This window comes from Hypomesus transpacificus, chromosome 3 (assembly GCF_021917145.1).
Source record: "Hypomesus transpacificus isolate Combined female chromosome 3, fHypTra1, whole genome shotgun sequence".
NCBI classification, from domain to species: domain Eukaryota; kingdom Metazoa; phylum Chordata; class Actinopteri; order Osmeriformes; family Osmeridae; genus Hypomesus; species Hypomesus transpacificus.
In genome coordinates this window covers 12,524,939-12,548,562 of record NC_061062.1, presented here as the reverse complement: position 1 = coordinate 12,548,562, position 23,624 = coordinate 12,524,939, and the positions used below count along the sequence as shown (strand labels likewise).

The 23,624-nt window shown below is 41.4% G+C and overlaps 5 protein-coding genes across 8 annotated transcripts; 3 read left to right on the top strand and 2 right to left on the bottom strand.

The window, feature by feature from the left end:
- Positions 1 to 51: 51 nt before the first annotated feature.
- On the bottom strand, positions 52 to 1,894 carry znf593 (zinc finger protein 593). The gene is made up of 4 exons (XM_047015460.1): positions 1,759 to 1,894; positions 1,194 to 1,424; positions 989 to 1,051; positions 52 to 598 (listed from the first exon to the last, which is right to left on the bottom strand). The coding sequence occupies exons 2-4, from the start codon at positions 1,391 to 1,393 to the stop codon at positions 466 to 468; spliced, it is 396 nt and encodes a 131-aa protein (XP_046871416.1). The 5' UTR covers positions 1,394 to 1,424; positions 1,759 to 1,894; the 3' UTR covers positions 52 to 465.
- Positions 1,895 to 2,447: 553 nt separating this feature from the next.
- Positions 2,448 to 12,684, top strand: rlf (RLF zinc finger). Of its 2 annotated transcripts, none has more exons than XM_047047457.1 (8): positions 2,448 to 2,668; positions 3,974 to 4,128; positions 4,234 to 4,315; positions 4,636 to 4,771; positions 5,044 to 5,246; positions 6,764 to 6,900; positions 7,136 to 7,277; positions 7,437 to 12,684. In XM_047047457.1, exons 1-8 carry the CDS (start codon positions 2,489 to 2,491, stop codon positions 12,162 to 12,164), a joined length of 5,763 nt encoding a protein of 1,920 aa, XP_046903413.1. In that variant the 5' UTR covers positions 2,448 to 2,488; the 3' UTR covers positions 12,165 to 12,684. The 2 variants fall into 2 exon arrangements, with proteins under 2 accessions (XP_046903413.1, XP_046903422.1); XM_047047466.1 differs by lacking the exon at positions 2,448 to 2,668 and adding an exon at positions 3,129 to 3,762.
- Positions 12,679 to 16,696, bottom strand: LOC124485723 (dynein light chain Tctex-type 1-like). 3 transcript variants are annotated; one of them, XM_047047496.1, is made up of 7 exons: positions 14,567 to 14,725; positions 14,332 to 14,426; positions 13,683 to 13,730; positions 13,525 to 13,566; positions 13,280 to 13,403; positions 13,120 to 13,197; positions 12,679 to 13,008 (listed from the first exon to the last, which is right to left on the bottom strand). In XM_047047496.1, the coding sequence occupies exons 3-7, from the start codon at positions 13,707 to 13,709 to the stop codon at positions 12,938 to 12,940; spliced, it is 342 nt and encodes a 113-aa protein (XP_046903452.1). In that variant the 5' UTR covers positions 13,710 to 13,730; positions 14,332 to 14,426; positions 14,567 to 14,725; the 3' UTR covers positions 12,679 to 12,937. The 3 variants fall into 3 exon arrangements, with proteins under 3 accessions (XP_046903452.1, XP_046903461.1, XP_046903443.1); XM_047047505.1 differs by lacking the exons at positions 14,332 to 14,426; positions 14,567 to 14,725 and adding an exon at positions 16,618 to 16,696; XM_047047487.1 differs by having other exon boundaries at positions 14,332 to 14,739.
- Positions 15,212 to 19,823, top strand: zmpste24 (zinc metallopeptidase, STE24 homolog). Its single transcript, XM_047047476.1, has 10 exons — positions 15,212 to 15,594; positions 15,865 to 16,011; positions 16,171 to 16,257; positions 16,379 to 16,495; positions 16,664 to 16,816; positions 17,005 to 17,146; positions 17,369 to 17,544; positions 17,814 to 17,918; positions 18,076 to 18,219; positions 18,339 to 19,823. The coding sequence occupies exons 1-10, from the start codon at positions 15,496 to 15,498 to the stop codon at positions 18,558 to 18,560; spliced, it is 1,392 nt and encodes a 463-aa protein (XP_046903432.1). The 5' UTR covers positions 15,212 to 15,495; the 3' UTR covers positions 18,561 to 19,823.
- Positions 19,824 to 20,420: 597 nt separating this feature from the next.
- atp5if1b (ATP synthase inhibitory factor subunit 1b) lies at positions 20,421 to 22,149 on the top strand. The gene is made up of 3 exons (XM_047015630.1): positions 20,421 to 20,528; positions 21,182 to 21,294; positions 21,596 to 22,149. Exons 1-3 carry the CDS (start codon positions 20,460 to 20,462, stop codon positions 21,735 to 21,737), a joined length of 324 nt encoding a protein of 107 aa, XP_046871586.1. The 5' UTR covers positions 20,421 to 20,459; the 3' UTR covers positions 21,738 to 22,149.
- The last annotated feature ends 1,475 nt before the right edge of the window (positions 22,150 to 23,624 follow it).

Sequence of the window (23,624 nt, the reverse complement as noted above, 5' to 3'; positions counted from 1 at the left end):
CTCTAAACAAATTTTCTAACTTTTTGTAGTTATAAAGAAAGACAAAGCTAATTAAATGTAGAACCATTTATTTTGTGTAGAGACAAACACAGCATGAAATGAAGCCCTGGTTATGAACTACAAAAGCTGCTCAATCAGCATACAATCCAATCCTGTAACTGGAAATAAACCTACTAAATTTCACCTCAGTTTATTGTACTGGTATGAACAGCACTGTCCTCTGCATACAATTGATCATATGCATAATAATCATCTTCATTTATTTTTATGTAAAGGGGAAGGTCCTCTTCATAAATAGCATGCAAATTGTCTTGGGCCTGTATGCAAGCCTAAATAATAGGCAGGATCTGTTTGGGCCCAGAATAGCTGGCCACAACAACAAAAAAACAATATCTTCTGGATAATTCTTGATGGCTTGAAGCATTAGAGAGGTTCTGTAAAGGCAGTCTGTTTCCAATTTCATCCTCAGTCAGTTTTCATCTCCTCCTCGATTGGCTGTGTCTTTACTTCCATGACTTTGTGGGGAACATAAGAGCCCATACCTGCAGCCCTCTCTGCCTCTGCCTGGCTGTAGGGCTCGTCTCTGAGTTTTTTCAGCCTGGATAACAAATGGGGAAGATTGAACATCATGTCCAATGGCAGTTAATTATAAAAGCTAATGGATGGTTCTGGAAATAAAAATAAACTATCACATTGATACCACAACATACAGCAAAGCATTCTGCCAATGGAAAATTGACTACTTAGGTGCATTAGTCCATGTAAATGAAAGAACTCAGCAACAGAGGCTCATGCATGTGTCTGCGAGTGTACTACCCATGGTGTAGTGATCATAGGCGTTACAAGTGTCTACCATGACAGAGAGGACGTCAGTGTACCAGATTCAGGAGTGTATAAAACAGCCTGGTGACCAACACGGGTCTGTAATGGCGTAAGGCTGGTTGTAATGTATGAATGTAAAAAAAAAAAAAGTAAGATGGAATCTGACCGTCGTTTGTGCACTTTGGTTTTGAAGTGCTCTTTCATGGAATTCAGATCAACAAAATATCGCCTGAGATTATAAAGAGAAAAGGGAATTAGGAGGATTACATTACAGTAACATATACTTTAAAATAAAGTAAACGTGTAATGGAAAAGTTAAAAAACATCGTGGTTAAAATAATGATACAACAAGTAATGAAGTAAGCACTCACGCGCAATGTAAACAGTAGTTTTGTGCACATCCTGTGACATCGAAGTCCACTGGCTGTTTGAGCAGTTTGCTTGCTGTTTCGGGTTTCATGTCGGAGTGAATTTCATCCAGGTCCTTGGTCCTACGTTTAGTCTTCCATGTCTTTGCAATGTTCTTCTTTCTGCCATTATTGTGATTCTTTATCTGCTTTGATTTCCCCATGCTAATAAGTGGGGTGAGTTTTCAGGAAGAGCTGGGGAAAATTAACATGTTTGATTTCTCCTAGTTTATAGCATTTCCAAACTGTCAGTCCTTTTCAACCTACCTTCGTTAATTGTTAACACTTGATGAGGAAGTCAGGGTAAAGTGGTTTATTTTCTCACGTGAATCAACTTAGTTGTAGACCTATTTTCTTAAATGTAAACTCGTTGTACAGTCAGCCAGCTGCTGGTTCTGGTTGGCTAGACTGGAGTTTACATAATAAGCTAACCTACAGTGAAGTGTATTGTTGCCATATATAGCCAATCATTTCGAGGTATACAAATAAACACTCCTCAACCAACATAATGTTTTAAATGTTTACTCACCTTCTTTAACTTTTAACTTCTTAAGTGGGCTTCTTAGAGTTGGCTCTACTAAACGTATTTTCTTTTTGCTTGGCTACATTTAACACGTGTTATTAACAGCAAAGCAGCACAAACATTTCCGGGTCAAGATGCAATACCTATTCACATCAACAGAGAGTGCCAAAGAACACTGGTAAGGAAAAGTTCTGCGACAGCAAAAACAAAGACATATTTGGGTTTTCCTTTGTGAATATCACCAGAGCCCTTATTAGACATTTACATTTACATTTAGTCATTTAGCAGACGCTCTTATCCAGAGCGACTTACAGTAAGTACAGGAACATTGCCCCCAAGGCAAGTAGGGTGAAGTGCCTTGCCCAAGGACACAACGTCATTTGGCTTGGCGGGGAATCAATCCGGCAACCTTCTGATTACTAGTCCGACTCCCTCACCGCTCAGCCATCTGACTCCCAATGATCATGATAGACATGATCTGATCATACCAAATACACAATTAAAAAAAATCTACATCCTAAACTTTGTTGAATTTACTTTATAAATATGTATATCTATCATCATTTATTTACATTTATCCTGTACATGTAACATATGTAAAAATAATAACAATTGTAGGATGACTAGATACTAACACACGCACACACGCACTCACTCACACACCCCAAAAATATCAGTACGTGCGCGTCACATGACACACTAAAAAGCAGCATACGCGCGGTGGCGGAGAGTGAAGATGGCGGAAAGTAATGTCGAACCAGATCCCGACTGGAGTAATCGGCCGTCCGATACTGCCGAGGATACTCTTGTTGCAATGGAAAGCTTGCTGACAACCTTAAGAGCGCTTGAAGCTGAACTCAGACAACGAGAGATTTCAGAAATATCCTCCACCGAATACTGCGACAACTTCTGCCAGGTAGCTTGCATAACCGACAGCTCTGATATCTTCATTTGGGGAATGTTTTTACACAGCTTTGACTGAGATCGGACTAGCCAGCAAGCTAGAAAACTCAATATGGTCGTAGCAATGCGGACTAGCTATTTAGCTAGTTTAGTAGATGATCAACGCGCTAAGCGGTCTCGATTTCCAGGAGAATGTGCATGAATATATTACCAGCATCAATGCACCTGCATCATAATATGCATAACATACATGCACAGCTGATGCGTGACATGTTTTGTAGTTGTAGAAAGCTAGGCTAGTGGGGCTAGCTAGGTAGTAGCCTACAGTCGCTAGCTAGCAGTAGTAGTGGTGCTTCTGGCTGGATGTGGCCATAAGGTCATGTTTCCTACTTGATTTGCAAAACTGTTTAAAAAACTTATAAGGATTGAGTCACTGTCAATTGCCATATTTAGGGAGATAACTACGGTGTGTTAATTTTAGTAATTGTAGATTGTACTTCATGGTCATTTTAACGTAGCATACATGTGTGGGGAGGGGCGGCATCACGTTTTTGTTTATCTTGCAAGTACTTGCTGTCTGGAACAAATGTAAATAAGCAAAGCTGTTGTCAATGTATTGGTGATTTGCTAGTGAAGTGAGGTTCTACGCGTTTGTTAAGGGAGGGGGAATACGTATAGCAGAAATACCAACCCCTATGATTAATGTTGACATGAGCTCAAGACACCAAGTTCTCACCTAACAAATGGGCCTTCAGGGGATAAACCTGTGTTTATGAGTCACGGTGAGGGGCGGTCATCCTTTGGTGCACCTTGCCATTATCTGCTGAAAGGTTTGATCCCCATAGGCCCAATCAGTCGATCCCAACACAGACGAGAGTGCAAGCTGGGATCTATCAAGGTTTACAGTGTTAGTTCTCTCTTGGGCTTTGAAGTAGACAGATGTGTGTTTACCTTAAAGCTGCAATAGGTATAATTTCAAAATAAATTCAAAATATGAGAAACAGCGCCCCCAGTACATGTCTGAACTTATGTGCTTTCCTCCAGCCCAAGTTTGATTGACAGTGGTTTCACAAAATAAGCCAAGGAGGAAAGCTTGCCTCGCTGAAGGTGATTGGTTGGATCAACATTTCTGAAACATAATTGGCTGGAAAGTAGGGGGGGCACTTTGTGGTTTGAGTAGTGCAATTTAGATTTTGATGGGTTTTTTTTTCTATACATTGCAACAACCCTATTTGTGACTATGATCACTATAGAATATTTTTCATGTCATTATTTGTTGTCTGATAGACCTTTTGGATTTGTCTCTCTCTGTAAACAGGCGCTGATGAACTATGCTGGGAGCAGGAACTCTGTGGAACACGGTCTTCCTCTCTTGGAGGTCTACTGTCTGTCCATCAACTGTTTTGCTGCTGCCAGACCCCACCTCACAGCAGACTCTGATAATGTGGCCCTTGTTCTGAAAAGACTGGCACTGTAAATAAACACTTAAACGTTTCCAAGAATCCGCTTGTGGTTGGTAATGCATTAATGAGCATGTTATCTTATCTTGTTTCTCTTATGATGTTCTTCTAATTTAAGGAGCTGCTTTGAACTGCTTCTATCTGTGCCTGAAAATGAAATCCCCTATGAGGCTTGGGTACAATTCCACCACTCTGTTCAGGTAAACAAAGGAGTAAAATGGCTGCGCTGTAGGTAGTGGAGTAAGGTTTGGGACATTGAAAAAGGTATGAGTACTGCAAGGAGAGTGGTACTAAGAGGGAAAGTATTTGGAGGGGGCTAGGAATTTAGTTAGCAGAAGACAGCATTGGAAATGTAATTTGCACATTTTTGTTACATTTAGAAGTAGAGAGTATGCCTCTTTAAGTTTCTTCTTATTATATAGTGGGTGTTTTGCTTTCAGCATTTTGCAGTTGGTTCCATTATGCTATAACATCTCAAAATGCACACCTGTGACACAGCGCATGTTGTCATGTTTTGTAGATGGCTCATGATGCCTTGCTAGAGTATGGAAGCACAGACCTCCAGGCCTTACTTCAGATCACTGGAGAAGGGGGAGCCTGGAGCAACCCGGTCCTCAATGCCCTGCTCACTGGTCAGCACACAAGCACAGAGGAAGGTTGGTTCCCACGATGCACTGCACATACTACAGCATACTATTACCTCATTGAATAAAGAAGAAGACAGCAACTGTTTATTTCAAGTAGCATTAACTACTAATTATTGTGGTTATTATGTATACATGTCTCCAATATCCGAAATATGTTTTAAGGCGCTTACAATATCAGCGGATTGTTTAGAGCTGATGCATTACAGCCGTATGCCTTATTTTGGTGTGGTTCTGACGCCCCTTGCAGCTAATATATCACCACTTCCTTTGCTTCCCCATAGTGGATGCCTACATCGCCTTAGAGGGGGAGGGCTTCATGGAGATGCGTGTGAAACACCTTGAGAAGATGGGGGAGATAGCCAAAGCAGTAGTTCTGGCCAAAGCCTGTACTGAATGCAGCCAAATATCCAACGAAGTCACCTTCAGACAGACCTACGTCTCCCTCCTCTGCCACCTGCTGCCCAATGCTGAGGCCATCGCGGAGGTTTGTCAACCCATGTTGATGATGGGGCTTTATTGGCAGCACTTAACATTAAGGTTACATGAACTACCAAGTAGCTATTTAGCAATAATACCTATAGTAACCAACCAAATTGCAGTCACATGCTGCAATGTTGTAACAACCCACTACGGTTTAGCGGTAGTTATTACCCAAGTGAAACTTAACATGGGGGCGACAGGCTTTTCAGAGGTAGGTGGATGTTAACATTGATTTTTGGGAACATAACCTTCAACTGTCTCTTTACAACATCAATTTACACCTTACTCCCCTCCCCTATATGGTGCTGTCGTATGCTTTTTTCATAATGTAGGATATTTTACTTCAGAAGGATTTGGAGCAAAAATAGTTGGAGACGGAAGATCTTTCAAAGTCAAAGTGGCTTGATGGGTTTAATCAGCAATGCTCGGTTGGTACAGGAAGACACAAAAAGCTAATCATTTACAGGATATAACACATTATATTGTCTTAATGAGGAAAATCCCCCGCCTGCCATAATACTGTTTCTCAATGTTTTCCCATACTTTCTTCAGGGTCAGTCACATGGCCTTCACCTGTATGGCATCCAGCTGCAAACCCTTTGCAACCTCCTATTGCTATTCCCAGGGATTCTGCTGACTTTCAAAAACATTTCTTACTGGGAAGCCTCAACACATAACAGCCCCACAGATAATGCTGCATCACCCTCGGCCCCCCTTACGTGTTACGTGTGTTTACGATACTCTTCACTCTAACTTCTTACCTGTACCATCAATTAACTTTTGGCCACCACAGACCTTACTGAGACTAGCTCAGGACATATTTCTGCTGCACAGATAACACAGCCTGTAGGCCTTTTCTTCCAAACCACTGATTACCCGACATGCCTGCCTACCTGCCCTATAATAATTAAACCACGACAATAACCTAAACTGCCCACACTTAATATAATTTAATTACAAAGCAATTTCTACCTACAATGTATAAACTGTAGGTATTGCAATGTAGTTACATTGTAGTTTGACACCTTAAAGGTTTGCCTCTTCATTTATTGTCCTTGTTTTATTTTCTTTAAACTTTGGAGCTAGTACCCCCTTCACGCCCCCCTGCACAAACATCGCTTGTTAGAATGTCCTTGAGAAAGGCAGATTTTACAGCACTTGTTTTGTTATAGACACATTGCCCTACATGTGATATCCATCTAGGACCCAGCAATGTTTACATCCCTTGTAGCGGACATTGGTTTTGGGCAAAGAACTTTGTAGCCATACTGCTCTTTGAATTAATTGTGTCCAATTCAAAAAACATCCTGAGCTTCCTAATGTAAAAAATGCAAACAATTTCAGGAATAACCATGTAAATGTACTTTTTTAATGTCTAACTTAATTAACTATGACAAATAAAACGCTACTGTGACATTTGCGAGCTCACATAACTGTTATATAAATACAAGCTTTTTTGACCCAGGTCTTAGGAGGATACCTATTGCTTATAATTGTTGTGGTGCTCATTTTAAAACCCAGATTTCCAGGCTGAACTGTAAGGATGTTCTGGAAATTACCTGTAATCTGGAGACTGAAGGGGAAGAGAATACAGCCTTTATCCTGTGTACCACCTTCCTGACTCAACAGCTTCAGCAGCAAAACTTGTATTGTTCCTGGTGAGTACTGGTCAAAATAAGAACGGGGTATAGTTGTGGCTTTTCTGGATGGAAATGTATGCTGTTAAATCAGCTATATGAATTGCCAAGGTAAAAGTGTTTGAGATATATTTGTGTGTGGGCCTTTGTGAGTGCAGGCATCAGCTTGTCACTCTGTGTTTCTTAAATATATATTTGGCATTACTTGAGTATATTTTAGTGATGTACTGTATGTTGATTTATCTCTTTTGTGCAGGGAGCTGACACTGTTGTGGAGTAAGCTTCAGAGGAGGATTGATCCGTCTCTGGAGTCTTTGTTGGAGCGCTGCCTGCAGCTAGGGGCCATTGCCAAGACAGTATGCCATCTGCTCTTCCTTGTGAGAATTATACAGACAGAGGTAAGGAAATTACTTCTTGATTTATTTAATTTTTATGTGAAATTGTCTTTGTATAAAAGTTAATTTTGTTTTTATATTCTGTGTAGTAGAACTGTAATAATACAATAAAAGCCATTGCTTTTGACAAATCTCAAATTGTTTTTCCTTTCTTACCTGTAGGCTGAGCAACTGGGCCTGGCTTCTTCTGTGGAGCTCTGTGTGAAAGCTCTCCAGCTTCCCAAGCAGGATGAAGACTCTGAGACAAGGATATCTATCTGCAAGACTGTGTCCTCCCTGCTGCTGGATGACCTGGAGGTGCTTCGTGCCTGCCAGCTCACCGAGTTCCTCCTGAGCCCTTCTCAGACGGCCTTTAGCCTCCTTCAGGAGCTCCACTTGCGTCCAGACCAGAAATACGACCAGGAGAACGGAGTCATTCCCAACTCCCTGCGCTGTGAACTGTTGCTAGCACTTAAGGCCCACTGGCCCTTTGACCCTGAGTTCTGGGACTGGAATATGCTTAGACATCACTGTATTACTCTGCTCGGGCTTGATCCAGAAGAAGATGTGGAGGAGGGTGGGCAGGAGCGGGGTAATTTGGGGCAGGAGGGGGGTAGTTCTGGGCAGGATGGGGGTAGTTCGGGGCAGGAGGTTAAAGAAGAGGAAAGGGGAAACCCTGATCATACGAGGAAGTTATGCAATGGACTAAATGACAGTGCTGTTAGTCAGGAGGAGGATCAGACAGACAAAAAATCCAAAAACAAATCAGAGAAGGGGAAGTGTAAGAAATACAAGTTCACCTGTAAGATCTGTGATAAGTCAGTGACTGAAACCCGACTCCTCCACCACTCTAAGAGGCATGTAAACAACAATGTTTACACCTGTCCCATCTGTCTCGAGACCTTTTCCAGTAGAAAGGACTTTATCCCACACACAAAAGTACATCTCAGAGCACCGGCCAAGAAAAAGAAGAATAAAAAGAAGAAGATCGAAATTGAGAAGCTGATGGATGACGATGACGATGATGATGATTCCGACGGCATGGAGCCTGGTGAGATTGCTGTGGACCCCTCCCTCATACTGTACTATCAGTCTACACGTGATCCTGTGGTTCTGGATCACATTCTGGAACAAGCCAAAACCATCAAGCCTGTTGATGAGGAGCACGTCACGTTCAACTACATCAACATCCACTTTGAGCTTCAGAACCGGGATATATACACGTGTCCCGGAACTCACTGCACAAAGACTTTTAAACATTCAAAGTATTTGGGTGTTCATTTGAAATCCGAGCACATTGGGGATGAGAATGTGAAGCACTTCTTTGAGATGAAAAACCGCAGGGTGAAGTGTTCTTTCTGCCGACGTCACTTCATGTCTGCCTACCACTACCGCAAGCATCGACGTGTGCATGCCACTGACCAGCCCTTCTTGTGCATGGTCACTGGCTGCAACGCTCGATTCGAAACATCCAACGAGTTGGTCTCACACAAACAGAGCCACGGCTTCCAACTCAGCTACCAGTGTGAATTAAAAGGATGCTCACTTACTTTCTGTGACTTGGGCCAGTTATACCACCACGAGGCACAGCATTTCTGTGACGCTGCCTACAGCTGCATCCAACCTGACTGTAAGAAATACTACTTATCTAAAAAGGAGTTCATCAAACACTTGGCGACACACAGCATCACCTTATCAGAGGAGGAGTTTGAGGCTCAGAGGAAAGCAAAAGGGAAACTTCTGGAACCCGTTATAGAGGAGGTAGCCAGCCCCAAGAAGTCTAACCATATAAAATCAGAACAAGAGGAGATGGTTAATGGTGACAATGTTGCCCCTTCCTCATCGACCAGTAGTGCCTCAACGTCTAAGGAGCCCAAGGGAACTGTGGCATCTGTTGCTGTATGCTTTGATGGGAAAAGGTTCACCTGTGGCTTTGAGAGATGTGGAATGTCTTTTACAAGAGCCAGAGATGTACAGAGACACCTGAAAGCTGCTCATCCAGAACATCTGAAGTCTGAAAACAAGGAGCACAAGAAACATGACAAAGAGAAGGGTGGTTCAAAGACTAAAAGCCTAAACGTCAAACCAGAGCAGAGCACCCAGGAAACTGGTAGAAATGAATTATCGACCTCACAACAAACTAAAGGGACCAGCCAAGACAGTACATCCCCCTCCCAGGTTACCCACAATGCAACAACCCTTTCAAACCCCAATGTCTCTGGAGACCCGCTTGAAGAAATTATGATTGGTCTAAGCCAACTGAGCCTGAATCCCTCCAGCCTTAAAAGTTGGTCTTGTGAACCACCCCACTTAACCTCAGTGCCCACTCAACTGTCCCTTGACCAGGCTCTTATGATCAAGTCACCATTTGTATTATTGCAGAAGGAAGTTCAGCCGTTATTAGGCGAGAGAGTGAAAGTCACTACAAAGACTGAGCCATCAGAGCTGCCTTCAGGCTCAGACAGCAGGAGTCCCTTCCTGCTGCAATCCTGTACTAAACCCTATACCTGTGAAATCAAAGGCTGCAGCTTCCGAAGTGTGACTAGCTACACCTTGTTCCGACACTACATGGCCAAGCATAACATTGTCAAAGAAAAGGCTAAAGGTATGCTCAAATCATTGAAATTCAAGCCATTTGTATGCCATATTTGCTCCAGGAGCTTCAGGGAAAAATCTGATTTGAGGACGCATTATGTTCGTGTTCATAAACTCAGTGATGCAGTGTTGGAGGAAATGAGATATTTGTTTAAGAAGCGCGAGGAGATGAAGGCTTCTGAGAACACTGCAAAAGGCAAGACCTCCCTGAAACAAATAAGTGAGTCGTTAAAAAAAGACACCCTCAAAATGGGAAAGAAGGAGATGCCTACCTGGCAGCAAAGGTACCAGAAAACAAAAGCTGGCATGTTGAGGAGAGAAAATGGACATGGTAAGTCTGGAGACAAAAAATTTAAAATTAGCCAGACTGCATCTTCTGCACCTGATACATGTGTGAAAGAAGAGGAAGGGGAGGAGATTGAGGAAAGATCAAACAATGAACGCTTGGTAGCCAAACGTAATCTGTGTTATATTCTGACTAAATACAACAAAAGTTTCCACTGTAAGAATAAAGATTGTAAAGCAACCTTCACCAGCCAGGTTGGGCTTTTGCATCATCTAGAAGCAGTACATCGTTACAATCATTCTCAACTTTCTCTGGAAAAAGACCTGATGCGACATAAAAATTCTGATGTTAGGAAGGGGAAACCGCGGATGCAGCCCAGTCCACCTTCAGATGACCCAGAGCCGAGGTTTAGGTGTACATTTAAGAACTGTAACGCTTCGTATCACCTCAAAAGCAGTTTGTTACGTCACACAAACCGTGACCATCGTGACTCCCATATTCAATCAAGCCAGCTCATACACTGCAAGTATGACGGTTGTACAAGCGTCTTCACCCATGCCTCTAACCTCAACAAACACATGCTGTTCACACACTGCAATTTCTACGACTCCGTAGTAGTGCGTCTTCAGAGTACTCACAAAAAGGACAAGTCAGTAAGCGGTTGCCAAAAGAAGCTAATAATCACATCATCAAAGCCCCAGATTGACACTCCAGTATCGCCCCCACACAGACAATCTCTGAGGCGCAATAGCAAGTCTGAGGATGACCCTGATTCTCCAACGGATACTGGTGAGGAAGAGGAATCTCAAGATATCAAGACGACGGCGAACAATAAAAAGCAATTCCAAAAGTTTGACAGATTTGAAGATATGGACTTCCGCTCCCATGAGGAGGCCTTGCAGATGTGCCAAGACCGCTGTATGCGCGTAGCCTATCCATGTATGGTCCAAGGCTGTGACTCGGTCGTCAAAATAATGAGCAGCATGCGCCGTCACTACCTGACGTGCCACACCATGACATTATCCGCTTTTGTCACTCATCAAGATAAGCTCTTGTTTACGGCAGAGCAGCTGGAGGAGCTGATACAGAAGAAGTCAGCGCTGTCTTCCCAACCAGACGGAATACGGACACCAAATGGTGTTCTCAAGATGGAGTACCAGTCAGAACCAGAGAACCCTGGGGGTCCGTCCGTACCCATGAGCCTCCACTCGATCAAAATGGAAAGGCTGGATGACCATGATCCACTGGGGTTCGCTGAAAAAAACCCTGCGGAGGGGAATGTCCTTGTTGGAGCTGATGACCTTCTGTACGGAGAGCCCAGTGGGCACACAGAGGACGCTGCGACTCAGAATGGCCATGCACAAGACGTGAGATCAAGGCAGCAGGCCTTCAACCCCCCTCCTCCCCCGGCAGATCTTTCACCACCATCCACATTGAGATTCTCTATTGATGAAGGCTTTCTGGAAACGTCTGGCCACAAACCCACCAACAATATCTCTGTGCCCTTGATTGCCCCGCCTGCCCGCCAACCGCTGAAGCGGAAGAACGAGCTCTCCGAGCACTTTCCTTCCCATAAAGAGCCTCAGCCTCTCTGCCCTACTCCACGAACCTTTGACCTGGCCACATACAAGCCAATGGGGTTCGAGTCGTCTTTCCTCAAATTCATACAGGAGTCCACCCAGGACGAGGACATTAGGGTGGGCGGGTCGGCTGGTGTGGCAGCCAAACGCAAAGACTCCCACAGGCGCGACTGCTCTGTCAAGGAGAACAGTCAGAATGGTCTCACTCATATTCGTAACAGACGCACTCGCTCGGCACCTCTCAAGCCCTTAACCGTGAAGGGGGACTACACGTCAGTCCAGAACCTGAGATCCATCTTAGACAAAGCATTGACAGGATGTGGGGACCTGGCCATTAAGCAGTTGCAGTATCTCAGGCCAGTGGTGGTCTTGGAAAGGTCCAAGTTCTCCACTTCTCTGTTGGATATCTTCCCCACTGACTCAAACGATCACCTACTTCTCGGAAGTTAGTTCAACTGAACACCTTTTAACATCTATAAAGACTTTTTAATTTTGTCTTCGCATAAGACTGCGTTTTGTTTACTTTTCTTCTGAAGAATGTGTTATAATGACTGTTTCTTTGAAGTTGCCAAACTGATCACTTGCGATCATATTAGTATCAGACCTATTACCGGTTTATTACCTGGTAAAATGGCCTGGAATAGATTTTTAACAAGTATTGTTTCCATTTCCTCTGTTAGTGATTAACTTGTAATATTGTATATATCTTGTCACAATACACATTTTGCAAATGTTTAAATATCATTTAGAAAAACTGATGGTGGTGTTTCAACAAAGATTTTTTTGTCAGAAAAGTGGATGTACAATAATTAAGCACCTCTTAACCCAAACATAAAGTTGATGAATATGCTGTCTTCAGCTTTGCTTAGTTTCATCAATATTTCATGTTTTCAATGAAGTGGATGTTGGCGGATATGTATGTATTGCTTTATAATAAAATAAAAAAATGTTTGAATAGGCTCTTTCAAAAATATTGATTTGCATGCTTTATTTTTATTGTCTCTGATTTTTGTCCAAAAGTTGAAGCAAGAAGCTATTATGGTATATCCTGAGAACATTTACATTTTATGCTAACTTGAATTACATTTTACCAATGACAACATAACAAAGCCAGACCACACATTTCACAAATGGATTTATGGTTTAGTTGGTTATGTTTGAACTTCTGCTAACTGAGAGTTCATCTGAGTACTAACAGTGCCAAAAGTTGCCACCTAGATAAGTCACACAGCTAAACCGAAAACATTTACAACACAGAGTGTGGTCTTGTTCTCCCATCTCACTATACAGCTTCCTGGTAGAGAGAGGGAGAAAGTAGGTTTAACTGCAGGAAATGGTGCAATGAAAAAGTATGTCTGACAATGATCCATTCTACTGGCATTGGTCTGAGTGGTTTGCTACCCACCGTCCATAGTGCTGTCCCAGAAGCAGGAGCTGGCTGTGTGCAGGCCTGCCCCATTCTTCTGCAGTATGATACAAGTCACTATGGGACAGAAAACGACAATGCTATGCTAAGATGGCAAGATAACGTAAAATACTTTTTTTAACAATAGGGTTTGGATTACCAATGTATTTGAAGGGTTTCCCTAGTTTGGATAGTTGGTTCAGACTTGTCTCCACAACACTGGATGTCCATTGGTGGATTCGACTTTGTTGGTAATTATTGTTGCCAATAGTTGTTTCCACTGCCTGTATTGAGAATAACTTTTTCAATATGTTCATGATAAGTCAAATAAGGCTAATAAAATATTATGGAACTTTTCTTCAAAGCGTCCCCGCTACATTTACACAACTTTTTTACAATACTTACGTCTTTTACGATTGTGTTAATGTCATCAACAACAAATACGATCTGCAAAAAAAACGGATGATACACAATCTTGACAGAACGTAATGCTGCTCAATCAATGTTACAATTAAACATTAAATTAGAAAGATTTTAACCCTGAAGTCCACAAACGTATGTACCTCTTCGCCAGATTGAAACTCGTCCATGGTGCCAATTCTTAAGAGTTGCTATAGGTACCGACAAACAAATATCGGTTTATTATGGAAGACGCCTTTATGTTCCAATTCATTAACATTTCGAAAGCAGTTCTGTATGCAGCTATAAGTAATTACAGATATATAATATAGAGCAATAACATAACTAATAGCCTATGTAAAATGCACACCCATGAATTGGAATACATTTATTGGTAAATTGTTAAATTTTCGACTCTTTCAAATGTGAGTTTCAGATTGACCGTTCATGATTAATAAAATGTTCTCGTTCAGAAATAATCTCAAACCCTACATGTATGTAGACCCAATGGAATGTTTTGGGTAGTTGAATAAGAATCGAATTAGCAGCGTGATTAGCAATCGAATGAGCGTCCTGAAGGTGTTTGTCGACATTTATGATGTCACAACTAATATTAAAGAGTTGTAGGCCAATTATTATTTTGGGATTGGTCGGTCGTGCCAATTAATCTCAACTCATGGATTGTCACAGAGTAGATTCAAGTAGCTAATGGGCTGGATTCCTGAATCCCAACCCCCATTAGAGTGGTCACAAATGCGCTCCAAACTCATGATGGCCACCAACGGCAGCAGTCAAGTTAGACAAGTAACATACATGGTGAGCCTTTCCCGTCAGGCCCAGTCCGTCTTCAGTGGGTGGAATTGTGAGACCATCTCTTTCGTAGTCGCCCTGTGCTACCTGTGCTACATCTATTGGGAGAGGATACGGTTTGCTGTACAGGTATAGAGACCAGTGCATCACCTATATGAAGGATCAAATTGATCCTGTTATCTGCTTAATTATGTTTGTTTTTAATTATGTGGCTAAAATAAAATGCTCAGTATCTTACCTCCCCATCCTCATTATGTGACTAGGGTGTGTCATTGGATGTTATATTTTCGCAATGTTGTCAGGATGTCCGGTGGTGGCTGACCAAACATCGCGTGAAATGGGTGCACTTTGCAGACAAACCGAAGAGGGAGTCTAAAAAGAGACGCCGATGCCCTCTGCTGACAAAGGTCAAGTGCCTGGAGCTGAGAGTCAGAGCACTGAGGAGAGTATTGGAGAATCAAGGTGGTTCACATGGGAGACACCAGCCCTGCTGCTCTACTCACTGCCACTTGCACTTACTCAAGAGCAAGAGACTACAAGGCAGAAGCAGCAGTGCTTCTGAGATGGAGAAATAGAAAAGCAGCTACAAAGACTCAGAGTCACCTTGTCAACAATGATTCAAACATATTTCTCCTAAGATGATCCATAAAGCAAAATCAAACTGACAGAGGCTAAATTTAGTGGGTTACAATTAGCATCTGAACACGTTCTACACTAATGGCTTCAACATCCGAGACAAAATTCACATTGCTTCTATATATTTCGGTTGTATCATGTGTAATGTTACTTGATTAAATGGAGCACTTTAGGAGTTGCAGATGCCATGTGCGGCTTCTGAGTCCGGAACTTTAATTATTGCATTCTCTACGTTGATTTCCTGGTGAGCGCATTTGATAGTTGCATCAGAAGCTCGCTTGAATGGCTACCTAGAGCAAATGAGCATGATCTTCACTTTACATAGTTTAGTTTATTTGAAGCAAAACCAAGCAACACTGGGACAGACACACCACATACAAACGTTTAACAAGTACTAAATTATCATCGGATCGGAAAACTGTAACGCATAACCGTAGCTAAGTACCGGTGGAGTTAGCTAAGCTGTCTAGCAGCCAGTCCACTCACTCAAAATAGCTAGGCAGCTTGCTGGCTAAACGAAGAACAGAAAAAATGTTGCTTGATCTCCCAATTGAAAAGCAGATATTCTATGCTGTACTGGGATTTTCATGGACAGTGTATCTATGGGAGGCGTACCTTGCTTACAGACAGGTAATGGGAGATTATTATATTGTGTTTCGTAGTCTAACTGTCAAGCATAACTAACCAAAATCAAACGTTGTCTTATTGATAAAGCCTGCTTGCTAGCTGGAAGCTGCTTCGACTGCTACCCTTTCTCACATTTAGTTTGCCAACTATCAATATTGAGAAATGGAAAGTGATTTTGTAAAATAGTTGGCGTTACGTGAAATGTTCATTTTAACATTGCATGTACACGACTTTGTCGGAATGCTCGAGTCAAGAGTTTCTCTTGTCAATCAGCGGAGGATATACAGGTCAACCACACATGTACCCAAGGAGCTGGGGAAGATCATGGACACTGACACCTTTGAGAAGTCCCGCCTTTACCAGCTGGACAAGAGTAACTTTAGCTTCTGGTCAGGACTCTATTCAGAAACGGAGGGCACGGTAAGAACATACTAAGAGATTAACTTTTGGTGACTTGTCACCACTTTTCTGCCAACCAATATCCCATACTTAGATATACCGATATACTGACAAAGGAGAATCTTTGTAAGAACTGGCCCCTTTGTTATAACATTTCCTCACTGTTTTCTTACATCACAGCTCATCTTACTCCTTGGTGGAATCCCTTTCATGTGGGGAGTAGCTGGGTCTGTAACTGCTCGCTTTGGATTGGGCCCCGAGTATGAGGTTAGCATGCCCCTTGAGGATTTTAGAATAATCACACAATGACAATAGATAGACTACTACCACTACATACATGACCATTGGGATTTGTTTGTACTAGTTTGTTGATGTTATTTGGTTGTAGATCTCCCAGTCCCTTGCTTTCCTGACACTGGCCACCCTGTTCAGTGCCTTCACTGGCCTTCCCTGGAGTATCTACAACACTTTTGTCATTGAGGAGAAGCATGGCTTCAACCAGCAGGTGAACAGTCAAAAGTCCATGGGGGTTTCCTTATGTACACAATACACATGCGCACACACAAATAAATATGCACATACAAAAAACTTCAGTTTTTGTGTAACTGTTACATAAATTGTTCTTACTTGTGTCTATTCTTCTCTCTGGTGTTCCTATATTTTCTCTCCTCAGACAATTGGGTTCTTTCTAAAGGATGCTGTTAAGAAATTTATTGTGACCCAATGTATCCTGTTGCCTGTCACTTCACTGCTCCTCTACATCATCAAGATAGGCGGAGACTATTTCTTCATCTATGCCTGGCTCTTCACTCTGGGTGTTTCTCTGGTTAGTCCAATCTAGATTAGGCCAGCCATATCCAAACTGCAGACAACAGTGACTGAAAACAACAAAGAATAAAGCTTTACATAGATCACTATAAAGTACACAATTTAAAATTCTGTTATTTTGTATTTGTTTTGCTTTTCCATTGGCACATTGCATATTTTGATTATTTCAATTAATCTGTTCCTCAGGTGCTAGTAACCATCTATGCTGACTACATAGCTCCCCTGTTTGACAAGTTTACCCCTTTGCCAGAGGGAGAGTTGAAGACAGATATTGAGACTATGGCTAAGTCCATTAGTTTCCCTCTCACCAAGGTCTATGTAGTTGAAGGTGAGTTTCTCAGTAACTACAATCTAAGTACAGTTTTTCTGTCTGTCCTGACACTTGACATGGATACATCAATTACACAGAAATCATCATTTAGTAGACACTTATCTAAAGCGATGTACAAAAGTGCAATTACTGAACGTATGATTGGCTGTATGAAATAAGAACACCTGCTGTGTTCTTAGATGAGGTTTAAAAAAGTCAAATTCCTTTCCATTTCACCAGGTTCCAAACGCTCCTCCCACAGCAACGCCTACTTCTATGGTTTCTTTAAGAACAAACGCATTGTTCTGTTCGACACCCTGCTGGAGGACTACTCCCCCCTCAACAAGGCTGGTGAGCCCCAGCCAGAGCAGACAGAAGATGGTGATGCAGCCACTGAGGCCAAAGCCAAGCCTAAGGTCAGATATACCCCTATACAAGGGAGATGTAGTGGCAGGTAGTCACAGTAGTCATGACAACACAGTGAGCATCAAAAGTCCTTGGAAAATAAAATGATTAGTAGGCTGCAGTTTTCTACAAAAGTGCCTAAAAGAACCTGGAGAGTTCATTGAAGGGTTCTGCTGGGAATCATTGACGCACTTCTTGGGGAGAACTCATAGACGGGGACTAAACACTCCCAGTTAGGATGATACAATAACCAACAGTTAATGTGTCTGACTCTTTCCAGAATAAGAAGCAAGGCTGTAACAACCCAGAGATCCTGGCGGTTCTGGGACATGAGCTTGGTCACTGGAAGCTGGGCCACACTGTGAAAAACATTGTCATCAGCCAGGTGCATTTTACAAAATTTAAAACTGTTGTGTTCTACACTATTGATTTACATACTATTATTACAGAATTGTTACAGAATTACAATAAATAATAATATATACACATTAAATTACAGTATACACATGATATGATAATAATCCTTTATTTTGTACTTCTAGATGAACTCCTTCCTTTGCTTCTTCCTTTTTGCTGTTATGATTGGCCGGAGAGAGCTGTTCCTAGCATTTGGATTCTATGACAACCAGCCCACATTGATTGGGTTGATGATCATCTTCCAATTCATCTTTTCTCCATACAATGAGGTGACTATTTCATAAATAATGCCTTGACATCTCTGACTGTAACCTTAAAAAGAGGTTAGTTATTGTTGTTCTGTAAGTGGTAGACTTCAGGTTTTTTTTCCTCACTCTCTTCCCTCCAGCTCCTCTCCTTCTGTCTCACGGTGCTGAGTCGCCGGTTCGAGTTCCAGGCAGATGCCTTTGCACGGGCAATGGGCAAGGCCTCTGAGCTGTACTCCGCCCTTATCAAGCTGAACAAAGACAACCTAGGCTTTCCTGTGGCTGACTGGCTGTTCTCCATGTGGCACTACTCGCACCCTCCTCTCCTGGAGAGGCTCAGAGCCCTGGGGATCAAGCAGGACTGACGGGGTCAAAGGGGGGACGCACAACCACCAGCTCTCCCCAAGGGTCTCCGGAGGTCACTACACGCCCTCTGATCTACTGCTCTCTCTCTCTCTTTCTCAATCTCTCTCTGTACCTCTGTACCCCCCCCCCCCCCCCCAGTCTATTTTACCTTTTTATTTTGGATTCAACTTCACATTATTTTCCATACAGTTTCAATTGTTTTTATTCTTCTTTATTTTAACTACTTGTAGAAAAACAAAAAATAATCTGCACAAGCACCCTCAGAAGAGCGTGAGATAGGGAAACTGCTGTGCACATACACACACATATTCCAGGAGCCGAAATTGCTGTTGCGATTACAGGTTACTATTTGCAAGGGTTGCTCATTATATTTTGTCTATGTTTTTATTCAATTTTAGTTGATTAAGAACAATTTGTTACTTAATCTTTCCAAAAATACTCCTAAAACTTCTAAATGTGCATGGAAAGAGTAACGCCATTGCTCTTCTTATCAGCACTGTCATGTTGGAAGGATTTATAGACGTCAAAATCCTCAGTCATAGACTTAAAGTCCACCCCTGAACATCAAGCGTATTTTTATACAGTAATATAACCCACAGTAAATTGACTATTTAATAAGTAAGCACAGGTATATCATCCAGTCAACCAATTCCATTTGACTGGTGTAATTGTTTTGTGGTTGAATACTGGGAAATTCAAAAAGGTTTGCCTTTTTCCATATTAACTCATAACTGCATTTCAGAAGGATCATTACTGATCATCATAATTAAATTTGAGTGCCTGTGTTCTCTGATTCTGCACGGTTAGCTGATAACATGAGACGGAAATTCTAAAGTATAAAAAGTAACTAGCTGAATGGAAGTGCATAAAGGAATGATAAGTTTAGATTTTCAAATGTTAAGATATTCAGACGTAGAGCTGTCAGTTTTTTTTTTCTTCAAAACCTCATTTTTTTCTATGCATTTATTTGTAAACAAAAATGTGACCATTACCTGTAAATAATTTATTTTATGAATCTGCATTTAATGGTAAATGGACTGGATAAAAAGTTTATGCAAACTTTTGGCATATTTGAATGTGGTTTGGATACTTATTAATATGTTATGCTTAGTTTTTTTTTGCCTGTGTGTGTGCAAGGTGTGATTTAATGTGGAGACGCAAAGTTCCTTGGGCACCTAACATCAAGTGACTCAGTGTTTGGTTTGATACTGTGGGAGAAACTGACTTTTCTTGCGGAATTGTGAATAAAATCCCTCAAAGCACCTGACTTCAGTCAGATTTAGTCATGGACGTAAGTGACTCGTGACGTTTGTTTAATTTTCTCTATAAATATATGGGCCTGCATTTTAAAGTCCATTCTGTGATACAAGTGTGTGACAAGGGTGAACGTCACAACAAAGAAGCTACATTTGATCATAGACAACATGTGTGATAGATATGCTTTTGATCGCCAAAACACGGGAGTTACTCGACGACGAAGTGTGTGCTGCGTAACAACAGGTGTGCTCGACTTCATGCAGCCGGCTGACTTGAAGCTGAGAATGCCATTGGCTGCTTCAAGTCAGCCGGGCTGCAGGCGACGCCGGCGCTGCATGAAGTCGAACGCACCTTTTGGTTCCTGTGTTGGACCATACCATTCAGCAGGGGTCACTTATTTGTAAGCTTTGCAGCTATCGCTATTGATCAAATTCAGGATCCTGGCATAAGTTAAATTACAGTAGTAATAATTAAGAAACGATCCAGACTGTAAAGAAGTACACTTTAAAATAATTAATTACACAATAACAAAGCCCTATGCATCGCTGTACGCACCCACTGTTGTCTAATGGAAAGGTCATATTTTGGTGTATTTTGGTTGACAAGGGCATACCAGTCAGTGGTATGTGTCAGAACGAAAAATGGCAAGATTTCTGAGGCCCAACGTTAGGAGCTTCCTCGCCACACAGCTAAGGATGTCATCCGACCAGGTAAATTGAATACGTAATAGTCACATTTCTCTGTCACTATAAGTCTAAAGTTTATATCTTCAGCGTTCAGATAATCCACACCATTGCCCTCAACTTCTTCAGAGGATGTTTTAAATTTCTTATATACATATTAAAGTATATATACTTACCTTTTAGCAATGCGTATTTATTCTCCGCGTTGGTTCAATATAAGCATTTCTTATGGCAACATTGTTCAAGAATAGCATAAACATATATAGGCCTACATAAACACGTTGTAGCCAATGTAGGCAGATTTTCTTTGGGCTTGACGTTTCATTAGACAACACTGTTCTGGAGTGAATGCCTCCCCGTGAATGGATGTTGCCAATTGTAGCTCTCAATAGTGTCGCTTTTGAGAGCATTATTCTCATATTTTCGTAAATTCTGGTATAACTATACACTTTGGTATAACATTACATAATCAGTTTCCTATTGTTAAAAGTATAGGGTAGCAGCTAAGAATCTCACACCCTACTTCCTAATTGTGAAATCATGTCCATAGTGAAAGGACCCTATTTCAAGGACAAAGAAATGAAAGGGCAAATGTGCTCAAGATAGCCTGTGTGCTAAACAGTATGTCATTGTGATAATATTCGGTATATTCATTGTATGTTATCTTTCCCATGATTCAGCTGGGTGAGCTGGGCAAAGGTGCAGGGAAGGGAGGAGGAGGTGGAGGATCAATCAGGGAGGCAGGAGGAGCCATGGGGAAGAAGCAGGTTGCTGAGGAGGAAATGTACTTCAGGTGAGGGTGACTCCGTTTTCCAGACCTGATATTGCCTGCTTTTTGGGCCCCTTACAAAAATGACAAAGTCCCTAAATGTCATTCCAGACCCTAAGTGGACCTGCTATTGGTTTTTCCTAATTCCTATTCCCCCCGAGTATGGTATTTTTTTCAAATATAGTTAAGTCATGACAGACCGTAATCTAAAAGTAACAGTAGCTAGAGGTAAATAGGAAAATGTACTGTTGTGCTAGTAGCATCTAGCTTGTTTTGACATGCTACCTGTCCTTACACATTTTCTCCATCTCCCCTCCCTCTGTAGACGCAAAGAGCAGGAGCAGCTAGCTGCTCTGAGGCAGCACCACCAAGAGGAGATTGACCATCACAAGAAAGAGATTGAGCGTATGCAAAGAGAGATTGACCGCCACAAGGGAAAGATCCGAAAGCTGAAACATGATGACTGAGACTGTGACAAAACCCAAACAAAGCTCTTTATCTATTGCTTGACAAAGCTCTCTAACAATCATGGTGTGAAGCTCTGTCATTCTTGATTGCCAAAGTCCTTAGTAAATTGCCTGCAATGCATGCAGAAGATTTTCCAGTGAATGTGCAGTTGAATGTCCAAAATGTTTGAGTTTTTTAAATTGCAATCATTCAAGCATCCTCAGATTTTACCTTTATTGTGTGCTCTCATTCATATTTTTGACTTGGAATGTAGACATGTATTTAAAGGAATGGAAAGGGATGTTTTACAGAAAAAAGGAAAGAAAGAAAAATTACATTATTGCCTTTTATTGAAACTTTCAAAGTAGCCTACTCAATATCTGCATGCAAGTGTTCAACTATGACTGCTATGAAATAAAACAATATCAGAGACTAAGTTGTGTGATGCTTGTGTAAGGTTTACAAGTCATTCATATATTTAGGGTCTATCTACTAAAGATATATTTACAATGTTTACACAGTTAACTACTTACCTATTTGTGTTACACAGTTACTATAGGGTTACAATAATCTACTTCTGTAGTTTCCTGACATTTACCTTAGTTTCCGTTCTGCTAACGTTTGATTGGTTGATGAGCAACATGTGAGCGAGAGACGACGGTTCAGTATGGAGTTAGATTAGTTTCATAATTCAAACAAACAAACGCAACACGATTCAAACAAACTTAACACGATCCAAACAAACGTAACACGATTCATACAAACATAACACGAATCAAACAAACAAACGTAACACGATTCAAACAAACGTAACACGATTCACAAATGTATTTCGTGATTCACAAATGTAAAGCGATTCACAAATAAATGACCTTATTACATTCGTTTGCAACCTGACAAACACAAGTTACAAATCCCTGCATTCGTTGGTGTGAATCCTTGCATTCGTTCGTGTGGATTTTTGGAACTTTCCTGACGCGCTTTGATCCACAAATGCATTTTTTCTAAAAGATATCCTCAGCAGCCTATCAGATCGTCTCTTCCAATTTTAGCCAATCACATTAACGTGTCTATGTGGACTTCAACAACCTGCCATAATGACGGACATCGTCTCCTTCAGATCACGAGCAATGTCGTCTGGTAGCATGTAGGTGAAATATTGCTTGTTAATCTTATTAAACCGATGATCATACCTGATTAAATATTGTTGAGAATGGCAGGATTCATGTTTAGTCATTTTCCGTGTTTCCTAGGCTAACGCAGAGCCCGTCTACCCATATTAGACATTCTCCGGTGATTGGCTAAAATTGGAGACATCTGATAGGCTGCAGAGGATATCTTTTAGAAAAAATGCATTTGTGGATCAAAGCGCGTCAGGAAAGTTCCAAAAATCCACACGAACGAATGCAAGGATTCATACCAACGAATGCAGGGATTTGTAACTTGTGTTTGTCAGGTTGCAAACGAATGTAATAGGGTCATTTATTTGTGAATCGTGTTACGTTTGTTTGAATCGTGTTATGTTTGTATGAATCGTGTTGCGTTTGTTTGGATCGTGTTAAGTTTGTTTGAATCGTGTTGCGTTTGTTTGTTTGAATTATGAAACTAATCTAACTCCATAGTTCAGGCGGTGACTGATTAAGTGTGGTGAAAAAGTAAAGTGCTGTTATAAGAAAGTTATCTGTCTCCATCTGGCTGTCTCTTCTTTTACGAGTGATCCAACCACCATATACTGAACCCTCACGTTACACTTGTTTATACTGTAGATAAGGTTACTAATAGTTCACAAAGTAGGGTACACCTGTCTCTATTTGAAAGACTGAAGTTTCTTTCCAGAGAGCGGAATATTTGTTGTATACAACGTCACAGAAGTCACGTTAAATGTGATCAATTTAGCACATTTGAGA

Excerpts from the sequence above, each read along its gene's own strand:
- znf593 (XM_047015460.1), bottom strand. The coding sequence starts at position 1,393 with ATGGGGAAATCAAAGCAGATAAAGAATCACAATAATGGCAGAAAGAAG. Across the intron at positions 1,052-1,193 it reads AACTACTGTTTACATTGCGC|GCGATATTTTGTTGATCTGA; the intron begins GTGAGTGCTTAC and ends TTATAATCTCAG. Across the intron at positions 599-988 it reads ACCAAAGTGCACAAACGACG|GCTGAAAAAACTCAGAGACG; the intron begins GTCAGATTCCAT and ends TTTGTTATCCAG.
- rlf (XM_047047457.1), top strand. The coding sequence starts at position 2,489 with ATGGCGGAAAGTAATGTCGAACCAGATCCCGACTGGAGTAATCGGCCG. Across the intron at positions 4,129-4,233 it reads GTTCTGAAAAGACTGGCACT|GAGCTGCTTTGAACTGCTTC; the intron begins GTAAATAAACAC and ends TTCTAATTTAAG. Across the intron at positions 4,316-4,635 it reads AATTCCACCACTCTGTTCAG|ATGGCTCATGATGCCTTGCT; the intron begins GTAAACAAAGGA and ends CATGTTTTGTAG.
- LOC124485723 (XM_047047487.1), bottom strand. The coding sequence starts at position 14,475 with ATGCACTGGTCTCTATACCTGTACAGCAAACCGTATCCTCTCCCAATA. Across the intron at positions 13,198-13,279 it reads GAAACCCTTCAAATACATTG|TGACTTGTATCATACTGCAG; the intron begins GTAATCCAAACC and ends TCTGTCCCATAG. Across the intron at positions 13,009-13,119 it reads CTGGGACAGCACTATGGACG|GAAGCTGTATAGTGAGATGG; the intron begins GTGGGTAGCAAA and ends TCTCTCTACCAG.
- zmpste24 (XM_047047476.1), top strand. The coding sequence starts at position 15,496 with ATGTTGCTTGATCTCCCAATTGAAAAGCAGATATTCTATGCTGTACTG. Across the intron at positions 17,147-17,368 it reads CAAGGTCTATGTAGTTGAAG|GTTCCAAACGCTCCTCCCAC; the intron begins GTGAGTTTCTCA and ends CCATTTCACCAG. Across the intron at positions 17,545-17,813 it reads AGGCCAAAGCCAAGCCTAAG|AATAAGAAGCAAGGCTGTAA; the intron begins GTCAGATATACC and ends GACTCTTTCCAG.
- atp5if1b (XM_047015630.1), top strand. The coding sequence starts at position 20,460 with ATGGCAAGATTTCTGAGGCCCAACGTTAGGAGCTTCCTCGCCACACAG. Across the intron at positions 20,529-21,181 it reads TAAGGATGTCATCCGACCAG|CTGGGTGAGCTGGGCAAAGG; the intron begins GTAAATTGAATA and ends CCCATGATTCAG. Across the intron at positions 21,295-21,595 it reads GAGGAGGAAATGTACTTCAG|ACGCAAAGAGCAGGAGCAGC; the intron begins GTGAGGGTGACT and ends CTCCCTCTGTAG.